Source organism: Ochlerotatus camptorhynchus, unplaced genomic scaffold (genome assembly GCF_037179485.1).
Source record: "Ochlerotatus camptorhynchus isolate MF236.1 unplaced genomic scaffold, CSIRO-AGI_Acam_v1.1 ptg000438l, whole genome shotgun sequence".
In the NCBI taxonomy this organism is placed as follows: Eukaryota; Metazoa; Arthropoda; class Insecta; order Diptera; family Culicidae; genus Ochlerotatus; species Ochlerotatus camptorhynchus.
In genome coordinates this window covers 1,213,122-1,234,971 of record NW_027040924.1, presented here as the reverse complement: position 1 = coordinate 1,234,971, position 21,850 = coordinate 1,213,122, and the positions used below count along the sequence as shown (strand labels likewise).

Below are 21,850 nucleotides of genomic sequence, written 5' to 3'. Positions count from 1 at the left end.
CGTTGCTTTCAACTGAAATTAAACTGACCTATGCGCAAAAACAGCAAATGGGTTCAGTTTTCTTGGACATTAAGGGGGCTTTTGATTCTGTTTGTATCGATGTCCTTTCGGATAGCGGGCCTTCACCAATTATAAACAACTATTTGAGCAACTTGTTGTCTGAGAAATATATGAGCTTTTCTCATGGAAACTCGACAACTTCACGAATTAGTTACATGGGTCTCCCCCAGGGCTCATGTTTAAGCCCCCTTCTTCATAATTTTTATGTAAAAGACATTGATGGTTGTCTTGATGAAAATTGCTCGCTAAGGCAGCTTGCAGATGACGGCGTTGTGCCCGTTATAGGGCCAAGTGCACCGGACCTGTAAGGACCATTGCAAGATACCTTAGACAATTTGTCTACTTGGGCTATGAAGCTGGGTATCGAATTCTCTGCGGGGAAAACTGAGTTGATTGGTTTTTTTTTTCTAGGAAGCATCATCCTACACAGTTACAGCTTCAACTATAGGGTAGAACAATCACTCAAACTATATCTTTCAAGTATTTAGGCGTCTGGTTCGATTCCAAATGCACATGGGGAAAACATATTGCGTATCTGAGCCGGCGCCGGTGGTGTAGTGGTAAGCGTGACTGCTTTCTAACACCCCAATGGGTCTGGGTTCAATCCCAGCCGAGGTTGGTGGGATTTTTCTGAGGCATACAAATCTCTGGTCACGTCTTCCTTCGGATGGGAAGTAAAGCCGTTGGTCCCGGCCCATATGTGTTGTGAATGGTGTGGAAGCTGCCTTCCTGCACATTCGATTGCCGTCAATGGATGGCAATCGATGTCCGTCGGTGATTGGCTCTAGATTGCGGAACAGAGACCGACGTTAAATAAAGGAAAGAAGAAGAAGAACAAAAAATGCCAGCAAAGGATTAATTTTCTTCGTACAATTACCGGAACTTGATAGAGAGCACACCCGGAGGATCTGATCAGGTTATGCGAAACAACCATCCTTTCGGTTTTAGAGTGCGGCAGCTTTTGCTTCCAATCCGCGGCAAAAACACACATCCTTAAGCTGTAACGGATTCAATACCGTTGCCTTCGTATTGCGCTAGGCTGTATGCACTCGACTCATACGATGAGCCTCGAAGTACTCGCGGGTGTTCTCTCACTGACAGATCGTTTCGCTGAACTGTCCTTCCGGTTTCTCATCCGTTGTGAAGTAATGAATGCTTTGGTAATAGAACACTTTGAGAAGCTGCTCGACCGAAATCCTCAAACAAGATTCATGAGTTTGTACAATGAGTACATGACGGTGGAGGTTGTTCCTTCTTAATTAATCTCCAATCGTGATTGCTTCCAAGTCTTCTATAGTTCTGACCATGATGCATGAAATCCATGGAATACCAGACAACTATCGGTCGATGGTTGTTCCCTCAATTTTTGCAATCAAGTACCACCATGTGAGTAACGATAAAAGTTTTTTCACAGATGAGTCAACCATAAATGCTTCCACTGGATTTGGTGTATTTAATTAATTTCATAGCGCCTCCTATAAACTGTAAACACCATGCTCCGTATACGTTGCGGAACTCGCAGCCATATCTTACGCAGTAGAGCGAGTTGTCTCACTGCCTTCTGATCATTATTAATTCCAGGTAATGAGAAAGCGAACTCGCTGGCTAAGGTGGGTGCTATGGAAGGCGATATTTTCGAGCGACAAATTGCCTTCAACGAATTTTTCTCCATTGCTCGTCAGCAAGTCCTCATCAGTTGGCAACAAAAATGGAATGATGGTGATTTGGGAAGATGGTTACATTCTATTCTCCCACAGGTGTCAAACAAACCGTGGTTCAAAGGGTTGGACATGAGCCGCGACTTTATACGCGTTATATCAAGGCTTATGTCCAATCACTGCTCGTTAGACTCGCACTTCTATCGAATTGGGCTCTCAGGCAGCAATTTATGTGCGTGTGGCAGTGGTTATCACGATATCGAGCATGTTGTTTGGTCATGTAGCTTACACCGTGTTGCCAAATCTGAGTTATCCACATCCCTCTTGGCCCGAGGAAAACAACCCGCGATACCCGTTAGAGATTTCTTGGCGAGCCGAGACCTCGACTATTTGAATTGAATTTATGTGTTTTTAAAACGAATAAATCTGAGGATTTAGTAGTTAGTGTCATCTTGTGTTCTCCCAAGTTGTTAGCTGTTCATCGGTGTATCCCCATGTTTGTCTTTTTCATCAGAGTGTCGCTTAGTTCGAGATCAAGAGCACATTGCTCTTCAAACCTTGTGTTCACTATCCCTACCCTGCCATCCATTTGTTACCCCTAACCTCGAGATAGCCGCGAGTAATCGGCCCCGCTTTACTAACGTTAGTTTTAGGTAATTTTGTAATCTACACAATGAATATCGGCTTTGCAAAGCTACAGCAAATGAGCCTATAAAAATAAACGCATTATATATATAAAAAAAACCTTTGCGACCTTTTTTCATGCACCTCATAGATATAAACTTGTTGCTAAAATGCTAACATGTTACCTATTGCTAAGCTACTTACGTCCATATATAAGCTTAATCTGACACGTAGTCAACATTAGAATATAATTCGCAGTGTATCTGTGAAAGTGACCTGCTTAAGTTCAGTAATTCAGAAGACGAATTGGTAGTTAAAATGAATACTTTTCATTATAAGTGCCTAATCGTGTTTAAAAAAAGTTCATCGAAAAATTGCCGAAATCTCACGGATACTAATATACAGAAATTGGTTGATCTGGGTTTTGCGGAACAGAACCAACTTAACAGTAAATTAAAAATTTGTGATTCTTGTCGTATACAGCTTTCTTAACGTACCGAACTCTATGGTAGCGACGAGTTATCAAACTGCGATGAACAACATATCATCATGAATGTTTCAAGTCAGGAATCTTTAGTAACTGTACCATCAATAACATCGGTAGAAACAATCGACTCTAATGTTGGCGAATATTCGCAAAGTAGCGGCGCCGGTGGTGTAGTGGTAAGCGTGATTACCTCTCACCCCAGCAGGCCTGGGTTCAATCCCAGTCGGCGCCGCCGGGATGTTCTGAGGCATAACATCTCTGATCACGCCTTCCTTCGGATGGGAAGTAAAGCCGTTGGTCCCGGTTCATGAGTTGATGGGTCGATAGGTAGGGTCCAGGTGTGGGAGCTGCCTTCCTGGCGTCGGTAGCATTGGTGCTCAGCACTTGAATTTTTAAAGCAAATCAGAACTTTTTTAATCCATCATTTCTCCATCTTGACCTATAGTGCAATAGATGGCATTTTGTCCCCTAAAACATATCAACAAATAAAAAACACAAAAAATCCATTTTTTTAAAAAAAAATGGATTTTTTTTTTAATATAAGGTATTTAAATAAATATCTCAAAACGCCGCTGGATATGATGGGATATTTATGCATCAAAAGTCAACTTTTTTTACTATAAATCCTAGGCATTGGTGGTTGTGCACGGCACGAATAATTTTCGGTTAGTTTAGACAAAAATAAGGAATTTTAACCTATTTTATAGTGCCTAAAAATGTGTTTCGGTTAGTAAGTGAAATGTCAATCGATTTTAATAAAACCAGTTTCATTTCAAAGTTAAGATTGTCCTTCATAATCGTATGTATCAAATTAAAAATAAGACTTACAATTCTTAAGGTTCAGCAGTATCATTTTCAGTAAAAACAATAAAAATATATGAAAGCACATTTGGTTGGGTTTTTAGATACAAACTGAATAAAAATCATATCATTTCTAAACGGAAAACCCCGAGGAATCTAATTAAAGACGTTTAATTCTGGTAAAAATACGGGAAGTTGGGATTTAAGTGGGTTTTGTCCTCGAGGACCACTATTTTATCGTTAAATGGCTAATATTAATGACGTAATTATTATAGTATTGTTTTTAATTTGATACATACGACTATGATGGCCAATCTTAGCTTTGAAATGAAACTGGTTTTATTAAAATCGATTGACATTTCACTTTGTAATCGGCTATAACACAATTTTAGGTACTAAAAAATATGGTAAAATTTCTTAGTTTTTGCCTCAAACTACCCAAAAATAATTCTATTTTAACTACGAAGCGGACTAAATTACGAGGAGGACAAGTATCTCGAATAATCATATGATAGGTATCTTTCTTAGAAGTAAATGGAAACACGTCTACTTCACCCGGCGTAGTGGTTAACATCCATACCTCTCACGCCAAAGTCACGAGTTCAAATCTCACCCCCGGACAAGTCACGAATGACCCAAGAGTGTTAAAGTGACTATAAAAAAAAAAAATAAAAAATAAACGTCTACTTCAGTTTACGTTCAAGCTAAAACTCATCATTTATTTTCAGTTTCGAGCGGTAGACACCAATATATCCCTTTTTCTCTTTTACTAATTTTGATCTTGTTTCGTGAGTGCTTGCTATTCAGCACGACCACAACAACTCCTCCCTGATTCAAGAAAAAAACATTATTCGACTTTTTTTTCTTTTAAATCTAAACAAGAAGCTGTTCACTCAATACTATAATTATAAATCGAAGGAAAATAGCTGAATTCAAATTATTCCATAATGAAATAGATTCATAAAAAAACGTTTCAAATCACCTCAATCGAGTGTAATAGTAATAGTATACAAAATCTCGTTTTCTCCTCTTCTTGGAATTTCTATTCGATCTTCTGACTACCAGTGGACTCTGGTTAACTTCTGTAACAGGATTATCGATTGGAATCTCTTCTCCGTAGATGAATGAATCCGCTGGGAATCCATAAAAATCGAGTTCAGAGTCAGAGACCGCTCCGGCATCCTCAATGTCTTTTTCTCTTTTTCGTTTACCATCAGATCACCTTATTCCAGTCATCACTGGTCCATGAAATGTAATCCTGGGCCCAATTCAATATTTTTTTGGTATTTTTTGCCGACAACCATGGCTTCTTAAGAGCTACTCTGCCCTTAAGACCTTTCTTATGAAGACGATTTCGTACGGATTGTGATGTCAGTTGAATGGAAAACTCGCTTTCAATCTGTTTCGCAATTTTCGGAACTGATAGTCCCCGGTCCTGCTCCGCCTTCTTCAAGATAGCTCTGTCATTTCGGCCAGTTGTCTTTGAAGGACGCCCCGATCGCTTATCTGGTGAGATAGAACCACGCGTTTTGTACATCTGCACAATTCTAGCGACCGTATCTTTGTGACGCTGGACAATATCGGCAATATCGCCACCGTGATATTGCCGATATTGTCCAGCGTCACAATTGCCAGTTTTGTGATGTTCAATAATCAAATTTCGGATACTGATCGCAAACGTAATTTCCAATTTTGAACACGAAACTGAAATTTTGAGCACGAAAACTTCAAGAGCACTAAATGACAGCTAGACACAATGTTTACATTCGAAAAAGTAGCAGAATACACACTAAAACTCTGTAAAACACACTTAAATCGTAGTATCCGTTTGGGGGTGGATAAACTATTTTTGCGTAATTTTTTCATCATTTATCACATGAAATCTCAAGAAAAGATATAAACGCCGTATTTTCAATGGCAATGTGATAAATAAACATAAATTGATAAATCATGGAGGAACACTCATAAAATTAAACTGATTTTCACCAGAGAAACAAAAAAAAAAATGTAAATTGGTAGGAGAGTGGATAAACTTTTTTTTGCTTACTGTAGCTATGAATCACCTCAGAGTCACATTTATCAAATCGTTTTTTAAGTACTTCTTACGTCAGATTCTTTACATCCTGACCCGGAAAAAGCTTTTTTATCTTCGAAAATACTGTTACTCCACAAACAGCTAAAAATGAGGCTTTATATTTGGTTTCACATCATTTAGAATAGATCCTGTTGCACACTCAACAATGATGGAGCCATCTTTACCATTCCTGAAATTACTGATTTTGTGTGTTTTTGGATCTAACTGTGTTTTCAAAAACTTACGAGTATCCTAGCGGAATGCAAAAACAAAAAAGGTTATCTTCCATTTAATTCCACTTCATTATTTTGGTATCCATGACAGATACGTATTTCGACTACAATGCATTCCGCTAACAACCCAATTTCATTACTTCATTATGATGGCTACCAAGCCTTTGGGGATTTTCCTTATTAGAGAGTTGTATAGATTTTTCTCCTTTAGCTTACTTAAATCTTTGGTTTTTATTAGTTAGGTAGGTTCCGATTCAACACATTGTAGTTTCATTTTTATACCTATGATCTTGACTTTTTTACCTAGGGGATGAGTACTTAACCCCCTTATTTCATGAAATGTTGCAGATATTGTATACAAAAGCCCATATTTGTAAACAACATTGCATACTAGTTGCTCGTTTGCGTGAAATGAAATACAAGTTTACGTGAATGAATGTTTACATCACAATTATAATTAAGAATTTTTATCTGTGCATCACTATTGATAAATTATGAAGTATACGGTTTTGATAAAGCTGTCATTCTTGCCTTCATCGCACAGTGTTGCTTTTTGCCGTTTTCGTGCGCTTTTTTAATAGCTTCTCAAACATTGATTTTAGGGGTATAGTTTGTTCATAGATGTTTTTGCATATGTTAATCCGCTTCTTTTGATGTAGACCTAAAAGTGAGATCAAAAAAATATTTTTTTATCTGATTCAGATAGAGACTTAACGTCTTCAATAAAGTTGTAGCAAATGTTATTTTAAGCAACTTTGCTGAACACTCAAAATTACTAGCTCTTATAAATTGCGAGATATGTATCATTTTTCGTGAAAGGCCCCTTTAAATCATGTGTTTTAGTATAACTGATTTTCTAGGCATCCTACAATTTTGGTTTCTTCTGCAACTATATTTTGCTGAACCATGTAACCAATTAGCTCTAGAAACAAAAAAGCAGCATCGGTGGTGTAGTGATAAGCGTGACTGAACAGAACAGAAGTGGAACTTCGGATCCAAAAGTAGCTCCATATTATTTGTGTGAATTGCGCATGCCAAGTGTCCATAGAAAATCCGTGTGAAGCGCATCCACAAGCATCGCTTGGTGAAGAAAAATGTTCTCCCATTTTTTGATACACTGATTCGTTCACACTTCCACTTCTGTGCTAGGGTGACTGCCTTTCACTCCAAAGAGTCTGGGTTCAATCCCAGTCGGGATTTTCTGAGGATTCTCTGATCACGCCTTCCTTCAGAAGGGAAGTAAAGATGTTGGTCCCCGGTCCATTAGTTGATGGATCGTTAGGTAAGGTCCAGGTGTGGGAGTTACCTCCATGGTGTCGGTAGCATTGTTAATCACTACGGTAAGATCGACGGAACACAAATGGCAGGTTGAGTACTATTAGAGGTTATTAGACTTGATCAAGTCAAACAGCGAGGATAGTCCACAGTTTACCGACAGTTGTCTTGCTACAGTGAGTAGTAGTTCGCGCGAAAAGGGCTTAACAAGTTTTGTGTACAAAAGGTGACAGGCTCGTTTCAAATGTTACGCGAGTATTATTCATGTGTTCATTTTAAGTAAACAGGGCCCGCTGTTGTGTCACTTTTGTCGAGTGAGTGAACTCAAGTCCATCTGTGCACTCATCTATACCGATCTGCGGTCAAATGCAAGAAAATTTGAGAATGAAACATTTGTTTTAGGGAGTGAAATGAATTTTATGTCGATAAAAATATAAATAAGGTTGTCAACTGGACTCGAACCCCGAACGTGGCAATTAGCAGACCTGTGCTTTTTCTTCTGCTCTCTCCATGCTTTTGAATATGGATATGCTAAAAGTGTATACAGTTAAAAAATTCCACACGTCTGATCGATGTGTTTGAATACTTGAATTTTTAAAAGCACAATCACATTTTTTTTAAGTACCTATACCTTGGTTCAATGTGTTTTACCCGTTATTTTCTAGTGTTTCAATCTGTGAAATGTTGTAAATCTTTCACTATCTATTCAAGTGTATTGCACATTGAATCACACTGCTGTTCAAAACAGATGGATTTAAGGTGTTTTGTATTTCAATGCGATGTGAATTTCTTGCTCAGAAAGGTAAAGTAGAAGTCGATAATGTAGAATATTGTAGAACATTGAATCCAAGTGTGTCTCAATTCAAATCAATAGTGTTCAGGCATGGTTCATTGCATAAGATTCACACATGAAATGGATGTGTTTCACAATAAGTGCAAAATTAATTGGGAGACACAATATGATGACGTGTAGAATTTTTTCAGTGTAATAAAGCAACAAATCCGTCAAAGGCGAGGGGGCGACTCTATCTACGATGCAGAAAAGATTGTGTTTTGCTGTGGCTAGCTGCACGCACGCTGAGTAGATAGAAGGAAGATTTATGTCGATTTTGAAGATTTCCTGCAAAAAGATGAAGCACGATGCAAGTAGATGCGAGAAATGAAAAATGATTTTTCGAAGATTGATTAGCTAGGGTGAGATTTTTTGAGCATCTAGAATTGAGATTTAGATGTGTCGCCCCCTCGGTCAAAGGGTGCAAAGGGTTAAAAAATGTATGATATGAACAAATAGTGGTTTCCAGCTAAGCCAAATGTTAGTCTTGACAAGACGAATCCGCTACAAGAGAAATTGGAACAAAACTAGATGAATCGTTTTGAGGAATTAGCAAAGGTTGACACTGATTTTAATCATTTTTTTTCAGAGAGAAGATTTTCTCGTGATTAATATGGTAGTAATAAATAGCTGATCAACGGCGCTCGTGGAACTTTTAGTGTGTGAACGTGTGTCAGTAAAGCGGACATCGTCATTACCCATAGGGAACAGAAAAAACAGAACAGAATCCATTGCCGGTTCGTGCCTGCTAGCTGGTGGTGGTCGAAAATGCGTTTGAGATAATATTCGGTTAGATGCTGCTGCTCTTTGTCTATTTTATGATTAATTATGATAATGAGTTTTGTTTTCCCTTCTTCGGGACAGTTGTGGCTCTATTTTATGATGATTATTTTATATAGAGAGATCAAATAATCTCGCGGGAATTAACAGCATGCCAAAGATTCTTTCTCCTCTTGTGTTACTCACAACGGTGGTGCACAGTATAATCTTGGCTACCAAAGGCGCTCAGATTTTCTCACATATCTACTCTTACCGGCCGTATTATACCTACTGACAGGAAGACACGAAAGTAGGCAATGCAGAGAAAACAAATGTAATTAAATATATATTTTTTTAAGTTTAAATTTTGTTTTATTCATTTCTTGGAATCTGTTGTCTAATTAAGTCTGTTTTATAAGTAGTCTGATACTTATAATCGTCTTGTTGGGTGTTACGGGCAAAAGTCATGTACATGTGATATGGCGTACAAGATGCTGCGGGGATGGAATCCAGTATTTCACATAGGGTAAGTGGACCAGTTTTAGCCATAGTTTCCTATTTTGGCCATACCTCACAAAAATGATTAAATCACAATCTTCGTGCGTTTTGCGGGCGATGTGTAATGTACCAACTTAAAAAAAAATTGAATCAATAATCTTGACACAAGTTGAAATCTCAAACATATAAACACTGTGAAATATAATGAAAACATGGCCAACATAGGTGCGTCCCTAACTGAAATCTGTGTGTTCTGCTTACTCCTATAAACTATGGTTTTTATTAAGTTGTTTCTGGAAGACCAACATTTGACAAATATTTGACGTTCTAATCGTGACAATCTTTTCCTTTCTTTTGCAGATCGAAAGCTCGGGTCTGTTTGAGCTGAAACTAAAATACTTCAAAAACGAGCGAGGAGTGGATAACGAAGGCGCTTGTTGCACAGGACGATCCGATTCCAACGGCAACTGTATCGGCGCATGCAAAACGAGATTTCGTGCGTGCTTGAAACATTATCAAGCCAAGATTGACACCTCATCGCCGTGCACGTTCGGTGATGTCATTACGCCCGTTCTCGAAGGAAGTTCGCTAAACCTGACCGAGAAAAGCAAGCAAGAAGGATTCGAAAATCCGATACGATTTCCGTTCGAATTTGGATGGCCGGTAAGTTATGCACAAGTAGTGTTTGTCACGGAATCAGTGCTTTAATAAGTGCCATGAAATATAAATCATCAAAGCCAACAATATTTGGGTGAGCGTGCAAACATGCGTAACTGGAAAGTTTTTTTTTTTCTTCTTTTTCGCGGTCTTTTCAACTTTCATGCGGTACGGTGATATAGTCGCTGCAGTCTCCATCGTCGTCGTCGCATTTACCTGGCCCAGAAAGGCGTCATTTCAGTCCGCATCGTGCTCTCTTGCCGTGCGGATCTATTTGCTTTTTGCTGAAGGAAGTGTTACACACAGCAAAAAAATAATTTTGATATCACATCAAAGTGGATGCACTACAATCATGTCGAAAATTTCATGTAATTTTTATGACCACATAAATAAACAAATGCAGTAAAAGCAGCGTAATGTCAGTTCATGCATTGTATTAATGATAATTTTGTCCTTTTTAGCAAGTAATCCCGAGCAAAGTCCAGCATCAAAATGACAGCAAATTGAAATCAAATTTTGATATCAACATCAAACTGAAATCCTAATTTGATTTCAGATTATGCAATTGACAAATTTTGTTTTCATTTTGCTGTACATTTGCTCTTCAAAAATATGTTGTTGCGGGTTTGTTTTCATTGCCTTAGCATAACATCAAATTGAATACTTGTTTTGTTATCAACAGGAAAAATTGATATCAAATTGAGTTTTCAGCTTGCTCTCACTGATAGCAGAAATAGTTTTCAATGTGATGTCACAGGAAGATTTTTTTGCTCTCAATTTTGATATTTTAACCGTTAAAACGACCAAAACGACAGCAACCTGAGCAATTATTATCAGCAAAATCACAACATCAAATTTAGATTTCAATTTGATTTCAGACTTTGCTCGGGATATTACACCATATTTTCGACATGATTGTAGTGCATCCACTTTGACGTGATATCAAAATTATTTTTTTGCTGTGCAGCTACCTAAAGCTACAACAAAGTTTAAAATTCTCACAACAGGGGACGCTAGTGTGCAATTTGACATCTTATTGCTTGCTGTAACTGGACAGTACAACTAGACCCCTTATTCTGCGCCGCGAGTGACCTGAAGTGACTCGCTGTCACTACTGAGGTGCAGAATAGGTCTCAGATATAAGTTTACTGTCTTAGGTAAAATTGTTCAGAGTGAATAGATAGAAGGTTGCTGTCAACACGATCTATTTTATAGTGGACAGCTCAGTTCAGAATTCTCACTCCAGGCGGCGCGAGTATAAGACTTAACTTTTAATTATTTGCTTTAGATTAAAAGCATGACTAGGTGAAAGTTAGCTGGCTTAGTAAAGGTGTTCTAGTAAAGACCTATCTTATTTCATTCGAAAAAATCACTAACCACTAGTGCCATTTGACCAATGGCTTTTTTAAGTCGACATCTCGTTGTATAGTCGACAGCTCAGTTCTGAATTCTCACACCAGGAGATGTGAGTATACGATTTACTTATAATTGCTTGCTCAACTAGATAGATGGTTGCTGTTTTTGGCAAAGTTGATCAGATTTATAAGACTTATTGTTTGGTGACCAGTTTAGTTGAAAATTCATTCACCCGGTAGCACTAGTGTTCTAAGTGACTTGCTTTCTTTGGCCGGGTTGATTAGATGCACAAAGAAGTTTAGTTCAGAATTCTATTACCAGGAAAGTAAGTGTCCCTTTGCAATAATGTTTCTTTAAATCGAAATTTTGATAAGTTCTTCTTATTCTTCATAGTTATTACGTCCCAACTAATACTTTGCTATTTACTTCAAATTTAGTTTTATTTGCTATTTTGGAACTGCCGTCGTTACATGTGAAATGTATATCACATGAATGTAACATATTGTCTTGTAACGTGTTAATTTTTCAGTATACGATTTACAACTTTCATGGCATACATTAGCGAAAAATAAGCCGGTTGATAGGTCTGGTACCATAATGTTTGTAAATTTAAATACAGCCCTATGCCTTGTGTAAACGAAGATCAGTAAAAATCACAAACATATGTTAATATGAAACTATTTTAATGAATTTCAATTCTTTAAATTACAGCGTTCGCTATTTGATCGATTTTTGTTTCAACACAGATAACTCAAATTGGATTCAGTTTATCTGTCATAATTTTATAACATACACATTATAAAATACGGGGTGATGTACTTTGAATTATTTTAAACCGGTTTGTTATATAAAATGCATTTTAATAAGCTAATTTTCACTGTAAATAAACATTATTCAGTAGGTACATGAAAATTTGTTGTAAATGTTTGGAATCTATTTTTGAATGGGGTAGGAACTGATTTTTGAAATATGACAATTGAATTCAATACCATGATCTTGGATTCCAAAATGGCGTCCGGCATCGATTTTTCGACCTCTATAGTATTGTATTCCTAAAACCGATGGTTTAGCGGCTAAGTGGTGTAGTAGCTGTCACCTTGAATTCCAAAATGGCGTCCAACATCGATTTTCGACCTCTACTACACGTCGTCCCCGTTCCGAAAATACCCATATTGTGGGTATTTTACAGTGTTTCTATAACCGATGGCGGCCATCTTGGAGTAAAAAATGGCGTCCGACTTCGATTTTTGACCTATACACGTTACTCCTGTTCCGAAAATACTCACATTGTACAGAAACATCCTATTTGAGCAGGCTTTCCAGACAGCATATTCAGGAAATTCGCATGCGCACTAGTGTCACGTAGTGATAGACTTCAGAACTAGTATGACTACCATCCGAAAGGACTTGGTCACGTAAACAATATTCATGTGAATACGCAGAAAAATGGATTTTTGTTTCAGGGCCTTATGTATGTTGTTATTGATTCAAACATATTGTATCACTATTTCAACAAAACATATTTTTGAATCAACAAAATGGTTTTTAGAATCAACAAACAGATTATTGACTCTACAACCGGTTTGTTGATAGACAAATATTTTTCTTTGAATTAACCGAATAATATATTTCAATCAATACCAAAAATATATTAGGCCCTGAGCCAAACATATATCCATTTGAATTTACAAATCATTTCTCTGCGTGAACACTACACAGCAAAAAAATAATTTTGATATCACGTCAAAGTGGATGCACTACAATCATGTCGAAAATATGGTGTAATATTACTTGCTAAAAAGGACAAAATTATCATTAATACAATGCATGAACTGACATTACGCTGCTTTTACTGCATTTGTTTATTTATGTGGTCATAAAAATTACATGAAATTTTCGACATGATTGTAGTGCATCCACTTTGATGTGATATCAAAATTATTTTTTTGCTGTGTAGCGTGAAGTTCATGTGAACACTTGCACCGCAAAGTGGTAGAGTTCTGATCTAGTATGATCACCGTCCGAAAGGAAGTGCTCACCTGAACAACTTTGCTCAAGACGGCAACTTTCCACATGGCCATGATCACGAGATACTATATATAGCGCCTGTCATAAGTAATATGAAAGTGAAGCGCCTCTAGCGGCGTAGTTCACAATTAAACTTACTACTTTAGCATGTATTTTTCATTATTGGTGCATTATGTACACTCAGGTCTTTTTTTACGGTCCGTGTAAAAAAAAAACCGTGTAAAAAAAAACCTACGAGATTTTGATTTTTCGCATGCTTAAATGTTTTTAAAAAATCGGATTTTGATGCCATTTGTAATTAAAGCATGGTATGGTCCATATAGACATATTTAAAAAAATTCTGTGTGTACACCAAAAATTGTGATTTTTTTTTTTAAGTATGCCATTCGATTACAAATAGCTTGAAACGGATAATGTGATTGGAATCAAGTCGATAGGTTGTATCGTTGTCGAGAAATCGTTAAAAACGTACCGTGTAAATCGTGGAAAACCGTGTAAAAAAAACCGCGTAAAAAAAAAACCGTGTAAAAAAAGACTTCAGTGTATTGGACCTAGTAGTGAACAACATTTCCTCGCCTTTTCGAGAGCGTCTGTAAAGCTTTAGGCGGTGTAGTGCATTACATTCTATTTGGACATACAGTCAGGAATCCTTATTGCCGGTATCCTTATTGCCGGGCTATCCGCAAATAACTATACTCACAGCTTATGGAATGTTCTCTAATAGGGGCTGTGGTGGATTATCTCATTTGTTTCAATATGGGTATGAGGCTGGCAATCGATGCCAGTCGCCATTTTGAAATCCAAGATGGCGTCCATCAGTTCAAGAAAAACTGTTAAATATGCTACAATAAGGTTATTTTCGGAAAGGGGATGACGAATAGAGACTGGAAATCGATGCCAGACGCAATTTTGGAATCCAATATGGAGGTCATCGGTTCAAGAAAAACTGTCAAATACCCTGCAATATGGGTATTTGCGGAAAGGGGACGACGTGTAGAGGCCGGAAATCGATGCCAGATGCCATTTTGAAATCCAAGATGGAGGCCTTCGATTCAAGAAAAACTGTCAAATACCCTACAATATGGGTATTTTCGGCGAGGCGAAGACGTGTAGAAGCTATATATCTATTCAAGTCGCCATTTTGGAATCAAATCTGGCGGGCATCGGTTCAATAAAAACTGTCCAATTCCACAATATGGGTATTTTTGGATAGGGAACGACGTGTGCCATTTTGAAATTGAAGATGGCGGGCTTTGCTTTAACGAAAACTATTAATGGGGACGACGTGTATCGGCGTAAAATCTATGTCTGCAACTATTTTAGTGGTTATGTACAGCCTCGTATCAGTTCAGCACAGTTAACGTGGATCCATATTCATTGTAGATGGGTCCAGTTCGCTAACAATTTCATCTGCTGCAGCCGATTAATATCTTATGAATTCGTTGATTTCACCGTATTTCTTATCCCCGGGGCACCAAACTTTCAGTGAGTTTGTTGAATTTCGGACATGATCTGCAAATCCTACTTGTCGTCTTCATTGTATTATAAATTCGCGAAATACGTTTATGTTTTATGTCCTTTAGAACCACATCCAAGCAGTCGAAACAATTCTTGATGCTGAACTACTTTCGTGTATCGGCTAGTGAAAGGCCTTCATTCTCGGCTGTTTCCTGTAGCTTCTCTTGACATACTTCAGCTTCACTTTTGGAATTGGGATTGGGATGCCTTGATCAAGGGGTTGAATCACAGACGTGATTTTTGGTGGCATGTATAGAAGCATTATGTTGGGATTGCTTATGGTGGCTGATGAGATGGAGCGTTATCAAGAGAGCTTCAGCAAAGCCTTGAAGCTAATGTTTTTTGGCTGCGCAAAACTACTCCAACAGTGGTGAGAAGCAGTTGTTTATCCAGTCCTCCAGATAATGCCCAGGGAGAGTTACTCCTGTAAATTTCGCTTTAGAGAAAATCATGATTGAGAACCCTTGTTTGTCCCCTCTCGGTTCCGGCATTGTTTTCAGATGCTCTGAGACATAAGATCTTTGAAGCGTTTTTTTTTTGATAAAATAGTTTTGTTTCATCGCAGTTGAACACTTGGTTAAGGCAATACTGAACACTTTCTATTTCTTTTTTAACCAACGATAAAATGTTCCCAACTAAACCTGAATCACAACACAGGCTTGTTGGTCTATCCCAGTACAACAACTTTGTCGAAAACAGTATAGCTTTATATATTGAAATAAATGAGATAATCCACCACAGCCCCCATTAGTGAAAATCCCTTAAGCTGTGGGTTTCCTTATTCACGCCCCCGTTACCCCGGCAATAAGGATTCCTGACTGTAATCCTGATGCATATGAGCGGAAATATGAACAGCAACATATCCGCGCACTATTTCTGCACTTAAAATGTGATATGGCTTTATATTTGTAGAATTTGACCTGAAATTGGCAGAGAACAGTTATTTTTACCTGTCAACACATTTTCACTTCAAAATATGCATGTTAAATGGTGGCCCAAATAGTTATTTACGAGGTAGGATCTTATCTTATGACTAATGACACTCAATTTTTTTTGTTCTGTTTTTTAGTAACCCACGTTTACGGTAGATACATAATTGTTGTTTACTGTAACAAGTCCTGGACTGATTACAATTAAAAAAAATCGTACCTAAGTAGTGCAATCACCTTGAGTTGGTGTATTCCAACGTAAGCCAGGGTGAGGCATACAGACATTAGAGAGACGCAAAATTTGAAATGTTTCGCTCCTAAATACGATTCCAAATCGGATCCTGACTAACCTCTCAAAATTTGAACCCATTTGGTGAGAAACTGAGATGGCACAAACCATTTGAAGTTTGTATGGGAATTATTATGGTAAAACCAAGATTTTTATTCATGTTTATCTAATAATTAACTTCAAAAGTTTGCAACTGTATTTGTAGGAAATAGCTACAATTTTGCTGAAGACCACTTCTTGATTAAATGCAAGGATAGAAAGTTATCAATGGTTCAATGCGCTGATGTCTTATGATCATGCTCAATCAATTTCTCAGCAGGCAACATTGGTGTTTCTGGGGCGTAGGACACACAAATCATGGCTACTATGTCACACTGCAAAATACAGTGTTGCCTACAGAGCAGCTGCTAGATCATGTCATAAGTTTACCAATCTCTTAAATAATTAATAACTTTTTCCTGTCTCGTTTTACATAGAAACAATTTTCAGCAAAGTTGTAGCTGAGAAATTTTCTATAAGAATGGCTATTGAACTGTTTCGCAGCTCAATATGGAAAAAGACTAGAAGGAAATTAACAAAAAGTTGAGATTTCCCATAGTAATTTACATGTAAACTTCAAATGGCTTGTGCGAAGTCTGTTTCTAACCAAATGAGTTGTAACTTTTATAGGCTAATCAGGACCCGATTTGAAACCATTTAAGCACTGTGGAGCAAAAAAGTCAAATTTTGCATCAGTCTAACAGACATACATCATACCCATTTTTATATAGACTGCGTTTTGCGATAGGAGCAGTTTGATGGGTATGTGATTCCAAAATATGGTTGGATATCGTTGTTCGATCTCTACCGATCACAATATTTTTTTTACGCTATTTTCCCCATACAAACCTGTTACAACAGGCGCGGATATCGTGAATTTCGGGGATTTGAACTTTCAGGTGCGAAAATCGCGGAAGCATTAAATTATGTCGAGAAAATCGCGAAGAGACTGACTATCACACACATTGAGAATTTCATTTCAATGGAGCGAATCGCTTATGGTAGTTTTTAGGAAAAATTATCACGATTTTTATGATGTAAAGAGCAATGATGCCAACATTCCTGTTTAAACTGGATTCTTCCAGATTTTTGGGTGCATCCAGTCCCCACTGAGTAAAACATCGTGGGTTTACTCCCAAGCTCCTCCTAAGTTTTATTTATTTATTTATTTATTTATGTATTTATGTATTTATTTATTTATTTATTTATTTATTTATTTATCTGTCTTTTTGTCGTCTTAATGAATGTGATGAGGAATTATAATTGTAATCACATTACAGTCGTACCTCGATATAAAGCAACGTTACGAAGTAAATCAACTTTTTAGTACAACCGCTGCATTGTTACCCATGAGTTTTCTACCGGGGTCTCATAGCCTAGTCAGTAAAGGCACGGTATTACCAAGCCAGAGGCGGTGGGTTCGATTCCCGGTTCGGTCGAGGGAATCTTTCGGGTTGAAAATTTTCTCGACTTCCCTGGACATAGAGTATCATTGTGCTTGCCACACAATATACAAATTCATGCATTGGTAATGCATTGAAGCGAATCTAGGTGCCTAATGAAACGTGCCACACAAGGAAGAAGTGTTAGTTTGTGAAGTCCGTGCGAGAGAATATAGATTCATCCCATCCGTTCGCGATTCTTATTAGTACGCGACATATTCATATTTTATTTGTTAAATTTCTTAATTGTTCAATTGTTCTATTTTCACTATTTGTACTATACATACATCAAAAAACTACAAGGGACAGCCCTATGGGGTTGTACGCAATGGAAAACTTATATGAAAAATGTTATTTGTTAACTGCAGAAGGAGCTTTTTAACAAATTTATGGTGATCCAGAAAAGGACCGTTTTGTCGTGATGATTGAGTAAAGCTGAGCTACTATTATTAGGGTGTATGCTGTTTGGAACGAAGGCGATGCACTTGGCATAGATGGCCCACTGTGGCGCACGACGCGCAACTGAATCCGATCAGTAGCGGTGCGGCTTCGTCCTCTTTCTTCGTAGAATCGAAGGCTGAATCGAGAGCATGCTGCTACCTGCATGCGGGCAGGCTTTCATTGTGTACTGGAGAACGCCAAGCGCCGAAGCACTGCTGCTGCTGCTGATGACGACCGAACACCACCACTCACCACACGCAGTGATTTAATACACACCGTTTGGCAAGACCGGAGTGAAATCAATTTTTAAATCTGTGTTAGGGAAAGCCCTTTTCGCAGGCAATCGGTGATAATTTAAATTATCATAGCAACAGTTGCACATTCGTGCAATTTTCAATAGTGACCTTCCATTTTGGGTTTTCACAAAGTGTACCTCCATATAGAAATCCCAGACATAGTCCTACGTCAAAATCAGTGGCGTCGCGTAACCTCACTTTTTACCTGTGCACCAACTTTCAAAAACAGATTTAATGCCATATTCATACTCGAATCGGTTGAAAATACACTTAAACTTCTAGTTAACTCGATATCCATCCATTGCAAGCAATATTTTGATGAAGTAATGAAATTGGGTTGTTAGCGGAATGCTAAATAAAACAGCAAAAAAGGTTATCTTCCATTTAATTCCATCTTCCATTTAAAGACTTTTTAACCTAGGGGATGAGTACTTAAGGGGGTTAGATTTGGATAAGTTCTTTAGTGGGAATGACACTGATGAAGACTGCACATTGTAGTCGAAATACGTATCTGTCATGGATACCAAAATTAATTAAGTGGAATTAAATGGAAGATAACCTTTTTTGCTGTTTTATTTAGCATTCCGCTAACAACCCAATTTCATTACTTCATTATGATGGCTACCAAGCCTTTGGGGATTTTCCTTTTTAGAGAGTTTTATAGATTTTTCTCCTTTAGCTTACTTAAATCTTTGGTTTTTATTAGTTAGGTAGGTTCCGATTCAACACATTGTAGTTTTATTTTTGTACCTATGATCTTGACTTTTTTACCTAGTGGATGAGTACTTAAGGGGGTTGAATTTTGATAAGTTCTTTAGTGGGAATGACACTGATGAAGACTGCACATTGTAGTCGAAATACGTATCTGTCATGGATACCAAAATTAATTAAGTGGAATTAAATGGAAGATAACCTTTTTTGCTGTTTTAATATTTTGATAATTGTTTCTGTTTTGAGAGTTGGTGCACAGGTAAAATGTGGTTAAGGCGACGCCACTGGTCAAAATTGCTAGATGTTTTCTCCGTCGAAAGAAATATTTCCCAGTATGTATTGGTTTATTTCTCCATTTATAGACTTTTCGTTACATGCCTCCCATTTGCCCATTTCGTATTTCGTAATGTGATCCCCAATATAGTAAAGAAAGACAGCCATACGTCAAAAGCATAGTCAATGGAAATAAACGTAATGTTACTACTACTTCTGGTTCACTGGAGGCATTTGCTCACAAATTTGGGTAGTTTTGAAATAGCGATTACTGAAATAATAAAAATCTGAGAGAAATGAGACAACTTTGCTATCGATCACGCAAACGTCATCGAGATCCAGTCATGAACTGTCACTGCAAACTAGGCCGAACATTGGAAATGGGGCTATAATCCTTTTGAAAACAACTTTTTTCGTGCGGGCCCAGGCTTGCCTTCGCAAACCAACAACACGATTGGGTAGAGGAAAAAAAAAGAAGACGAAGAAAACAAACCATCCGTCATTGAGCTGGCGCCTCTCTCGGATAAAAATGATGTTTATTCAACCCAGCGTTATATGAAAAATTTAATAATACTTTGTATAAAATAATTTAAAATGGATTTGTAACGTTAATAATCGATTGTGAGTTGATATTTTTCAATTTTTAGACTTAAAAAGGTTACGTTATATCGAGTTACGTTATATCGAGGTTGCTTTATATCGAGGTATGACTGTATTACAATGGTCGTATCGCCTACTTAAGCGAATCCTGGCCCATATCCTACCCTACCATCTAACTCCTTAATGGGGGCGTCGATGAGACGCTTGCCTCCCATTAAGTAGATGTTACATCATCAATATCCTTCCTTTCCCCGTAACGGAGAAGATGGGCATGGCCTGCAATGGTAATTGTCATGCTTTACCTGTTCTGAACTCTGATTGGAAAATTATTCACTACCAAATAGTTGTTTTTTACAATCAGTATAAGAGCATTAAAGTATATACATGACATTTTCCAGTATGCAATCTACGAATTACTCCGTTACAAACGCAACGCAATTCAAATCTGCAAAATGCGTGGCGATGCTACGTTTAAGCTCACTTCACGGCAACCGAACAGGCGTGCTGTGGCACAGCATCCACACACATTTTGCATGTTTTGTATTATGACAGTTGCATAACTTTATGTCAAAGTTAACCTAACTGGTGTTGACAACTTGTAACAAATTAGTAAGTCTCAGAACAATGGAACCATCTCAAATCTTGCCGTTAATATTAATGATGTACCTTTGTTGTTTATCTACCAATATTATTTGAAATTATCGGGGATTCTTATGTCTTCGTCATCTTCTCTTGTCAATTTATTTAATGAAATTTAAGTAAGGGGCGATTCTAATATGACATCCACAATTTTTTTCGATTTTTCGACACCCCTTCCCTCACGCTTTTGACGTAGGACTACACCTTTATTTCTATACACTTTGTGGAAACGGAAAATGGAACATGAAACAAAATTATGAAAGAATTTGAACATTAATAACTCAGCTGCCCCTATACCAATTTCAATAATTTTATCACCAATCGATCAGAAATATTTCTATAGCGTAGACTGTCTAACGATCTAACTGCCAACTGATGATTTTTTTTACGAGAAACTATTGAAAAAAGTGGCAATGTCAAGCATTGTCCAATGTACAAATAAAAAGTGATAATTTTTGCAATGTTTTCATCAAATAAACGTTCTTCCCAAACCCAGTCGTCATAATCACTTGGTTGAAAATTATTCTGCTTTAATCTGAAATGATATAAAAAGCGCTGCTGTCTGGCACCAGCTCATTTTTGCTTTGGACGGCGTCGTGCTCAGCAATAGCAGCAGTAGGAAGGTGGTGGCTAGTCCACTCTTCTTCACCCAACAAGCAACCATTGCCTGGTCGTGGCAAAGGAGATAAAGGTCTTGGTAAATGAGGTGTCAAGCGTAGGATTGGGCGATCTTCAGAGAAAGATCGATCTTTGACGGATCGATCTTATATTTGGCTCTAGAATCGATCCACTGATTAAATCGGTACCAAAGAATCGATCTTATGGTTTTTATATCAATTGACCTTTCTGAAGTTTATAACTCGCACACTTGCATAATCCCAAGTGCTTAGTTTGTTATCCTCACTTTCGCTCTAGCCAAAAATGTTGATTTGTTATTGTTATCCTCATTTTCGGAATATGTATACGCTTCAGATCCTCAGGATGGTCCTAAACACTCCCCGGTGGACTAAAAATTCTGAGATCACCTCCTGGCTCGAATTCAGACATTAGAAGAACGGAGAGTATTCATCCTGGAAAGGTTCAGAGACACCTGTCTGAGATCAAATCATCAGATCATACGTAATCTAGCACGTTAGGTTATATTCGTAGTTAGGTAGATTTTCACTTTTTTCAATTCAAACAAAACACACCCCCAAAGGGTTATTCTGTAAACTAGTTGAAAAACACAAATATTAAATTAAAATATCAAATTAAACAAAGATGAAGAGCCAGGTAGGCTAATCAATTAAAATGTTAAAATCAATGTACTATCATAATCAACAGAAATAAAC

At 37.6% G+C, this 21,850-nt stretch overlaps 1 protein-coding gene across 1 annotated transcript in view; it reads left to right on the top strand.

Annotated features, from left to right (window-relative positions):
• Window positions 1-21,850, top strand: part of LOC135711769 (neurogenic locus protein delta-like) — an 86,500-nt gene that overhangs the window by 49,970 nt on the left and 14,680 nt on the right. Inside the window, exon 2 of the mRNA XM_065234735.1 lies at window positions 9,662-9,964. Coding sequence (XP_065090807.1) covers window positions 9,662-9,964 — 303 coding nt within the window. The remainder of the gene's footprint in view (window positions 1-9,661; window positions 9,965-21,850) is intronic.